This window comes from Panicum virgatum, chromosome 1K (genome assembly GCF_016808335.1).
Source record: "Panicum virgatum strain AP13 chromosome 1K, P.virgatum_v5, whole genome shotgun sequence".
NCBI classification, from domain to species: domain Eukaryota; kingdom Viridiplantae; phylum Streptophyta; class Magnoliopsida; order Poales; family Poaceae; genus Panicum; species Panicum virgatum.
The window spans coordinates 53,957,236-53,967,356 of NC_053136.1; the positions used below are offsets into that span (position 1 = coordinate 53,957,236).

Below are 10,121 nucleotides of genomic sequence, written 5' to 3' on the forward strand. Positions count from 1 at the left end.
CGTCCCCCTAATGGGCGACAGGGTGCCTGTCGCCCATCCAGTTGGCGACAGGACCTAAATGTAAAAAAATTACATTTAGGTCCTGGCGCACAGGGCGCATTAAACAATGAAATTGTAAAATCGATATAAAATCGTAGAAAAATCGTAAAAATACAAACTCAACTGAATTGACCAAATGAAAAACTTTATGTAACAAAAGTTGTAGATCTTGTTTCATAGAATCCAGAACAGTTGAGTTTGTATTTTTTTATTTTTCTACGATTTTATATCGATTTTACAAGTTGATTGATTAATGCGCCCTGGGCGGATCTAAATGTAATTTTTTTTATATTTAGGTCCTGTCGCCAACTGGATGGGCGACACCGCGACAGTCACCTATTAGGGGGCGACAGGCACCCATTTTTGAAAATTTCCCCATTTGGCATATATTTTTGAAATTTTGATTTTTTAATATAAAAATGAAAAAAAGCGCCTTTTCCTGGCACCACCAGAAACCGGCAATTCCCATCGGACAGGCAATCTGATGGCGAGAGCCGAATGCAGCGTTGAACGGGGCCGTGCATCGAGTGGGCGGCATTGCAACATTTGCGACGCCACATCCCATGTGGGAAGGGCCGATTTGTAAAGTGGAGGTACTGGCAGTGGCAAGCCACAGCGAAGACGCAGACGCAACTGGCCACTCCCATTCTTGTGCTAGTAGCCAGTAGCCTAGCAGTCAGTTCGTCTATGACGGGTGAACCCTTTCCAGCCGTCGATTGGAGCATCTTTCGTCCCGGCCACTCGCCCATCGAGCTGTCTCTATCGTCCCCTGGACTGACACGCCCAGCTAGTGGCACTTGAGGGCTGAGGAGCGGAGCCCAGTCCTGAGAACCGGGACGGAGGGGGACGCGCGTGTGACAGTCTGACAGATGATCGGAACGCCACCGCGGAGGAAGGCCGAAAGCAAAAAAAGACTCCGGTGGGGTGGGGCAGACGCGGCCAAACCGCCGGCGCAATCTGCGACGCGACCACCCCACGGCCGGCTATTCTTGGACAGGACAGGAGCCGCACGACGCGACCGACCGGTAGCGGCTGGCAGGCCCGAACTGGAACGGCGGGCGTGGCCCCGCCTTCATGTGCTGCCACATGCGGCTCCGCCCGAACTCGCCGCGCGCCGTGGCGAGCAGAGCGCCACCGGTTCCAGCTCCAGCTCCACCCCCACCTGGGCAGCCTGGCCTTGCCGCCCCCAGAGGCCGCTGCACCGGTCGCATGTGGTGGTGGCGCGGCACCCCGGTCGCCGCCGCGATCCTTCAACCTTCATCCTTCTGACGGGGAGCGACCCCGTGCCGCGCCGCTGCCCGGTCTCCGTGCGAACTGGACCCGCATGGTTCTCGTGCCGTGACCTCGTGGTGCTGGCGGGCACGCGCCTGCCCGACTTGCGGCTCCGCGAAGGCAACAGGGGCGCAGGGCCACACGCGGATGCTGCCGCGTCCGGCAGGCAGGCGGGCTCGAGAGCCACCACCACACGGTTGGTTAGCGCCCGAAAGAGGTATGACAGGCAGGGTAAGCCCGGCCTCTAGGAGCGGCCGTTGGGGGGAGGAAGTGATTTACGGAGATGCAACCTTCCTTGTCGCGTGCGGGGCGAGCGGGAGTCGCGGCGAGAAAGCAACGCCCGGAGGCGGCAACGGCTGCGTGGCATCGACTTCTGATTTTTTTTTTTTTGAGTTTTCGGTGGATGATGCAGCAATCCTGGCTGGGGTCCTTGATGTACGTGCCATAAATTCTTGTATCGTGTGTCGTGTGATGACGACTGTTGAACATACACGGGATGATTGGGGGGTGGGTGGGGGGGAGTACGTGTCGATGATCGGCGAGATCGAAAAAACGCACACAACTGGGGGAGTGCTCCATGGTATGATTAGGATTATATGACTTTTCACGGGACCAAAACTAGACCGAGGACAATGACTGCCCTTGCTCATGTTTGTAGGGGGAAAAAAAGAATGATTCAAGAGTGTAACTGCCTTCCTCTTGTTTGCAGAGGGGGGGAAACTGCTCTATTGTAGTAGCTTTTTTTTTTCTTTTTGGGAAAGGATGCTCGTATAAATGATGGTGCAAATATAGTTATAGGAGAGGATGGAAGTGCATTCTGATGTGTAACACATCTTGTTCGAAAAAAAAAGAGAAACAATACTAGGAACTTTGTAAACCAATATAAACAAGCAGACAAGTGCCAAGAATTAGAACGTCATCTTTTCTTATCCGGTCTGATAAGGACCATATCACTAGTGACTCATGGTGCATGTATTTGTCATGCAGATACATGCAAGCTCCACTGGAACTTGTTAATTTCATCCGTTTCCTTTAATAAAGATAAAGAAATAACAAAGTTTCTTCAGTGACGTATACTCCGAAATGTACGACAGAATGGAAGTAGTATAGACCACACCTTATTGTTGTCCTCAGTGCAAATAAAGTGATTCCCTTCTGCCCTTTTCGACACAGACCGAAGTGTAACTGTGCAAGTGATAGCTAGTGAGCGACCCTGGTTCAAAAAAAAACCTAAAGAATATATTCTTTTCCGCTAAGCTTGGTTTCCATGGTACCGGTCACTCTGCAAACTGAGAGGTAGTACATATGGTTTTGATTCTCTCTTTGGAGAATCTTGCCGATGCTTGTCAGCTCCTTTTGCATTATTGGCAAGACTTTGGTTTGATCTTTCACTATTTTTTTTCTTGGGGGAATATGTCTTTTCATGGAATATGTGGAGTATATGGTATATCGAGCGTTGACATATAATATAATGACTTACAGCCAGCCATCTTTTAAATGCCACATGTCACCAAAGTTCTCTAATCCAGTAGTGTAAGAATACGAAGTTGAAAATGATACATCTAATAGGCCAATTGCCTGCTATTCAGGTAGTACCTCCAAATGTCAATTGAAAAATACGTGAACAGCTGACCATTTAATTCATACTAGTGGTAGAACCTTTGTTTGCTTTCCAAGTCATAATTTTTTGGCTGGAATTTGGATTAGAGAGGCTGAGTCACAGTGTCATGCGGCTAACGACTACGGTTGGACTGAACACTAAGGACACATCGCCGCCGTACGTGACTCGTTCCATACGTGTGTACCCAGCCGGCCAGGCAAGGCAACGACGAGCACCCCCGTCGCCAGGCTGCGCCATGCCCTGCCACCGTGCCGTCCCGAGATAAATCGAGAGGAGAGGAGCCGCCTCCCGCCCGCAGCCGCGTGTCCGCCCCCTGCCACTGCCAGCCTCCCCCCACCTCCCGACCCCACCCCGACCCGCACGCGCACGGCGCCGCACAGCCCCCGCCTCCCCCGCCCCCGCACCACCACCCCTCGCGGAGCCGAACCGGCGCCGACGAGCCCCGGCACCCAATGGCGGCGGCCTTCCTCGCCCTAGCGTCCGCGGGACATGATCCCTAGCACCGCTGGGGTGGGAATATCCGCGGTCGCCCGAATCGCTCCCCCCAAGCCACCCCAATCCTAGCCTCCCCACCAGAAATCCTGCCTCCGCCTCTCTCCTCCTCCTCCTCCACCGCCTCCAGGCGCAGACGCGGCCGGCGGCCGCAGTTGGTTGCTCGAGCTGGCGTGGCCCGGGATCGCCGGACAGGTGCTTGCTCTACCCCCTCGCTCTTCACTCTTTCGTGGTTTCTCTGAATTGCTTTCTTCTGCTTGTGATTGTTTAATGGGATGTTTTGGTTTGGTTTGCTTGCGCGTTTGTTCGTCTTGCCCTTCCGTTTACTTCGGGGGGAAAATAAGGGTCGTTTTTGATACGGGGGTGGCGGTTTGAGATTTTTGCGGGAGGGGCGAGAGATTCGCGGGGGGAATCGTGACGCGTTCTCCAAGCATGCAGTTTCGCAGCTCTTAAGCGAAACTGCTGGAGTTCGTTCAATGATTTTGGGATCTAACCTCAGGCCTTTGATTTCAGCATGCGCCAGCCTCGTGCTTCTTAGAAGAAGTTCGGCTTGTTGTTTCTTACGTAATCTGGTATTAGGAATTTAGGTTCACCCTGTGTGGATTGGAGGTGCGGGCTTTCCCTTTTCAACAGCAGATGACTTCTGCATTTCAGGAATCTCATTGGTTGCCCTTTTTATGGAAAGACGTTGGAGAATTGGCTCTCTCGTAGTGGTAGGATTATCTAAGGTGATATTTGGGTGGACATGCCAAGTCTGTGGGAATTGGGCAATTTGGTGAGGGAGTTTCATGTAGATTAGTTACCTGTGCGATGGGAAACGCGCACTTTCTGTTGCCTTCCTTTAATGCCTTCATAATTGTTTTCTTATCTTTCTTTCAACAGGAAGGGGCTAATCGGAGCTGCGCATAGGGCTTTCTGGATTTGAGTCGTGTCATATTCTCAGACTCAGCTGATCCAGTGATCATAACCACACGAGCTTGATCAGAGTCTCACACTGAGTATGGCGCCTCCTGCTGCCGCACCGGGTGGCTCTGAGGCTGAGGGGCCACCACACATGGCCAAGTTCCTCTGCAGCTTTGGAGGCAGTATCCTTCCCCGCCCACTTGATGGCTGTCTTCGATATGTCAGTGGTGATACTCGGATCGTCATGCTGCCACGTGATATATCATATGCTGACCTAGCGGCGCGGACGAGAGAGCTTTACAAGGACGCTGATGTCATCAAATATCAGCAACCTGATGAGGATCTAGATGCGCTGGTCTCAGTTGTGAATGATGACGATGTGGTGAACATGATGGAGGAGTATGACAAGGTCATTGCCTCAGGGGAGGTTTTCACCCGGCTCAGGATCTTCTTATTTTCTCAGAATTTGGATGATGATGCTGCATCAGCGGTTGTGCATTACAATGTAGATGAGCGAGAAACTGAGAGAAGATATGTTGATGCACTCAATAGCCTTGGTGACGTCAACACGCCTTCCTCCCCTGTATCAGTGGAGCAGCTTTTTGGAATTGTAGGCAATGACTCTGGGATTCCTGATTTTGCTAGCTTGAGGCATTTGAATGTTCCTCGTCCGTCACAAAGTCAGAGTTACGGAGAAATGGATTCTCCTTGGAGCCCTGCGTACATCTCACCTGGCCAGTATGCAGTGCATGATCCTAGGGATTTTCCCATTTCACCATCATCTGCAAGGTTTCAAGTTGGAGCGGAGGATTTTGATGAGAGGATTCCTGATGATTTTGTAAGGCAGTCACCAAAATATCGTCATTATGAGCCTCAGTCACCACCACACATGGATAATTTAGTCTGGCTTCCACCTGGTGCTGTAATTCAGCAAAATGCAGGCTTTCCTGGTAATTTGAGCCGTTCCAACAACTTCTTGGATGGAAACAGTGTATCCGATCATTGCCGTTCGCCATTCCACAAGGGTCATGGTTCAGTGACTGATCCTCGCTATATGGATCCTCGTTGGACTCGCACTGTCCAACAACATTTTGACCAACCAAACAAGACTAGTGAATACCCTGGTCACCCTTCTAATTCTTGTTCAAATTGCTGCCGCCCTGGTGAGCATTATGTGGGAGGTCAAGATGTTAGAATGGAAAATGGTGTCTATGTCAAAGAGCAAAATGGTGGTCATGCTCCCATGTTTTACAACGAGTCACATTCGCATGAAAGACTTCGGCATGCACATACCAGCCAAAGTCATCAACGGTATGAGGATCCAAGGCTGCATCTTCCTGGTAATGGTAGAGTGATTGAACCATACATTGTTGATAGCAACTCTGTGAATTCTGCATTTGCACCAAACAAAGTATATGAAATGCATTCAGCATCTCTTGGTCGTTCTAGCCATGAAAGTCCTCACTACTTCCATGGTAGTAGTGAGCTCATAAATGATGCATATCACAACCAACAAGTTGGAGGCAGTGGAGCATATTTGCAGCCAGCAGGGTTTGAAGAATCCCCTGGTCAGCATTACAACCACTCTTCGACATATGGTGCAGATTCCTTTTACCAAATGCAACAGAATTTGCCACCTATTCAATCTTTGAGGAGGAGAGCGAGCAGTCCTGTTCACACTGCCTCACCATATGATTCTCCACACCTGCCAATGCCAAATGGGAGCATTAACACCAACTTTGTTAGAAATACAGGTGATGTTAGTCCAAGGATACCAGGTCAACCTGCATATGATCGAATGCCAAACTCATGGGCTCCTCCCAATGGCAGCATACCATACAGAGTTGTTGGGCATGATGTTCCTGTTGCCATGGAAAACACTAGTGCTCTTGGTCCTAGGTCTAATCCAATTACTGCTCAATATGTTCAACCTTTCATTGCTCCTGAATCAATCCAGCAACAACACAGAGCTCCATCAAGGGAGGTGAACCCTGAAAGAGCATATGCTGAACACATGCCATCATCATATGTTGATGGCAGAGTAGCTGTTTCGGCATTGCCCCTTGCTGATCAATCATCCAAGTTGGATACTAAGACAGTGAGGAAACCAGGTCCAGAGGATGATAGCTCTACTCGAAATGTGAATGAAGGAACTCCTTTGCACGCTGTGGACGAACCAAGTACCCTACCCCACCGTGTTGGAGCTGTACATGAAGTTGATCCTAAGCTGGGGAAACCAACCGAGCATGAAAGCAGAACAAAGCAACACGAAGCTGGGGCGATAGCACTGCAGGAACAAGGGGACATTTCAGAGGATAGGTTAAATTTCCTTCCTGAGTTGATTGCCTCTGTTAAAAAGGCTGCACTGGAAGATGCGACTCAGACACATATAGCCAAATCAGATGCTAATGCTGCTGTTGCACCTGTTCCTGATGATGACGATAATGGAAAGAAGTTGGATGTGGCAACTGCTGGTGTAAGTAGTGCTTCAAAGTTGTGCACATTAACTACAAACTACCATTACTCTCCACTGAAATTCTTTTGTTCTGCAGAATACAGATGCAAATCAGGATTCTGATTTGCATGGAAGCAATGATCAGCAGAAGAGCTCCAAAATTGAGTCTACGACTGCTGAAGCTGAAGCTTTGTCTAAAGGACTACAGGTGTGTTTGCTGATCTCCTTGTGTATAACACTGTTTGAATTTTACTTTATGTTCCATTTATACTGTCTGGATCACGCAGACTATAAACAATGATGATTTGGAGGAAATTAGAGAGCTTGGTTCAGGTACTTATGGGGCGGTCTACCATGGTAAATGGAGGGGATGTGATGTTGCCATTAAAAGAATAAAAGCGAGTTGCTTTGCTGGAAGACTGTCAGAGAGAGAGCGTTTGGTATGTTTCATTTTCTTGTTAGTTCCTTCTACTTTAGAAACTTCATGATGTTTGCCCTCACCTGTACAGTACTAATAGCTTCCTCACAGTCCTTTGTAGTATTTTCTAAACAATATTTTGGTCTATCCAGCTAGACATTTACATTTCTCGGCAAGATGATTCTAGTTGAGCTTTATCTGATTTTGCAGATTGCGGATTTCTGGAAAGAAGCCCAGATCCTAAGCTCACTTCATCATCCAAATGTGGTTTCATTTTATGGTGTAGTTCGTGATGGTCCAGATGGAAGCTTAGCAACAGTTACTGAGTTTATGGTCAATGGGTCTCTCAAGCAGTTCCTGAGGAAAAAAGACAGGTACCTTTACGACTTGATGAACTAATCATCACAAGCAAGGGACTGTTGTTTAATACAAGAATAGTTCATTTGTTTCTCCTATATCGATTCTAAAATAAAGCAATTGTGCAGGACAATTGATCGCCGGAAGCGAGTAATATTATCCATGGATGCTGCATTTGGCATGGAGTATTTGCATGGGAAGAATATAGTCCATTTCGACCTGAAGTGTGAGAATCTACTCGTGAACATGAGGGATCCACAGCGTCCAATCTGCAAGGTTTGGTCTGCAACTTTTCCCTTGCTATCTTATCTTTTTGGGGAACTCATGTTGCCATGGTGGATATGCGTATTCTGATTTTTCCCCAATTCAATACTTTCTGATCAGATCGGTGATCTTGGACTATCAAAGGTTAAACAACATACTTTGGTATCTGGTGGTGTTAGAGGAACCTTACCATGGATGGCACCAGAGCTTCTAAGTGGGAAAAGTAATATGGTTTCAGAGAAGGTAAACCTGCCTTTTCTTGTAAGCATGTTTGATAGACCATAGTAAAACACTAAACAATACTCGACATTTTTTGTGTTTTTCCCACAAAAAAACTATTTTTATATCTTGCAGATTGATGTCTATTCATTTGGTATTGTCATGTGGGAGCTGCTTACTGGAGAAGAGCCATACTCTGATATGCGTGCCGCTGAAATTATTGGTAATGTCCAAAGTTCCCTATAGTAGTGTAGAATGCTATGCCTTTGATCCCTTATGACTCTTTCCGCCATATTTTAACCTTTCGTTTAGGTGTATATTAGTTATAATGGCTTGTTGACTTCAGGACTGGGAACAGATGTTCAGTGAAAGTTTTCTTTCTTCTAGAATTTACTTCTGTGTCCGGATGCAGCTTTGGAAAAGTCTTTAGGTCGAACTAATAAAAAAATGGGTCACTTATAAGCCCCAGATGTCTTGAGTAATAAAGGCTAGATTATGTATTTAGTGTTGAACCTTGAATTGGAACTGCAGCTTCAACAATCATGAAGGTTGTGTACGTCCATTTGCAGGATTTGACGGCTCTCCCTGTGACTGAGAGTAGTAAAATTGGATGTTTCAATGACAAGATAGTAACTTTGGACTTGTTCTGCAGTTTACTGTCAAATTCAGTACTGATTTACTATAGAGGGAATTTATGATGTGCTTCTGAATATGTCGCCATGAATATATTGCATATGCTTCGGATTAATATGTCACTGAAGTGATTTAATTGCATGCCATTTTCCAGGGGGCATCGTGAACGATTCTCTACGTCCTCAAATCCCTTCATGGTGTGATCCTGAGTGGAAGGCGTTGATGGAAAGCTGCTGGTCCAGTGATCCAACTGGGAGACCGTCCTTCACTGATATATCTCAAAGGTTGAGAAAAATGGCTGCTGCAATGAATGTGAAGTAAAGGCTCAGAAGCCCCTAAAGGGATCGTGTGAGTTTTCCCACATCCAATATATGATTACAAGAGGAAGGCAAAGTTTAAACCAGGTTATATGGAGTAAATATTTGTCAAACGTCTTGGCAGCATCTCAGGTCACCCTACTCTAAGTGATAATTTTATTAAGTGCTTCGTGGAAGAAAACTTTTGTCATGGAAGTTCCAAAGGACGCTTAATGTGAGCTGGCAATTTCTTTGGGTTTCTCTCTTCCTTATATAACTATTAGTAGAAACTGACTTTCGATTTCCTATTTCAGGAACTTTTTATCCTGGAGTAATCAGTTATCATTTTGCCTTCCCCTTAAACAGTTTGTTATAGGGTATCAACTTGATGGGAACTGTTGGACTGTAATGTAAATAACTTTTGTTTTGCTTTATCCTGCTGGCACATGTTAGATGTGCGCAGTAATAGGCACGGTTCAATGGTGGACACAGCTATCTTTTTTCCCCTACAGATTGTGTCCATGGAGAGATGGAACGAACTCGAATAGATAGATATCCTTGTTCAGATTGTACATAGTTTATGAATAAGAGTTCTATATTGTTTTTTCTGTATATATCATCATTATTTCCAATTTGAACTCATCACACGCTTATTTACATCCCGGGTGTCGCCTCCGGTGCAAATATATTCGCCTGTCTGGTCTGAAAGTTTTGTATTGGACGGAGGAGCACTCAGCCCAACCCCTAGTCACTGCAAGGAAAATGAGCTAATTTTCATGTCAATCCTAATTCTGTCTGTCTAAACAGAGTCTTGGATGTACTATGTTGCTTGCCTGACATTGCTGTGGTGGTGAGTGATTAGCTCCATTTGCTGCCATTTTCAATGCAATTTGACTCTGATTTCATAGAGAGGCGCTTCTTGGGATAGACAGATCCCACCCTTTTTTTTTGTGGTGCTCATAGTTTCAGACATAATGGAGAAGGGTGTTTAGGTAGCTCTGCTCCATGAATGTCTCGGCAGTGTGATGCCTTTCTCTTCGAACATTCTGAGATTCTCATTCGCTGTCTTCACGCGCGTACCTGCCCAGTTTTTCTGTTCTCTTCTCCGTACGTAGGGTGCCTGATTACAGGTTGATTAACAAGGATAATTTC

At 46.9% G+C, this 10,121-nt stretch overlaps 1 protein-coding gene across 2 annotated transcripts; it reads left to right on the plus strand.

Moving 5' to 3' along the window:
- Nucleotides 1-3,255: 3,255 nt before the first annotated feature.
- LOC120644337 lies at nt 3,256-9,611 on the plus strand. 2 transcript variants are annotated; one of them, XM_039920953.1, is made up of 11 exons: nt 3,320-3,619; nt 4,307-6,803; nt 6,880-6,990; nt 7,070-7,222; nt 7,411-7,574; nt 7,686-7,833; nt 7,942-8,064; nt 8,176-8,263; nt 8,610-8,633; nt 8,828-9,204; nt 9,284-9,611. In XM_039920953.1, exons 2-10 carry the CDS (start codon nt 4,425-4,427, stop codon nt 8,992-8,994), a joined length of 3,357 nt encoding a protein of 1,118 aa, XP_039776887.1. In that variant the 5' UTR covers nt 3,320-3,619; nt 4,307-4,424; the 3' UTR covers nt 8,995-9,204; nt 9,284-9,611. The 2 variants fall into 2 exon arrangements, with proteins under 2 accessions (XP_039776893.1, XP_039776887.1); XM_039920959.1 differs by lacking the exon at nt 8,610-8,633 and having other exon boundaries at nt 3,256-3,619.
- Nucleotides 9,612-10,121: the final 510 nt, after the last annotated feature.

Bases quoted from the DNA above. Each gene is read 5' to 3' on its own strand.
- LOC120644337 (XM_039920953.1), top strand. From the start codon at position 4,425: ATGGCGCCTCCTGCTGCCGCACCGGGTGGCTCTGAGGCTGAGGGGCCA. The intron at 8,065-8,175 runs GTAAACCTGCCT...TATATCTTGCAG, and splicing joins GTAATATGGTTTCAGAGAAG to ATTGATGTCTATTCATTTGG. The intron at 8,264-8,609 runs GTAATGTCCAAA...GTCCATTTGCAG, and splicing joins GCGTGCCGCTGAAATTATTG to GATTTGACGGCTCTCCCTGT.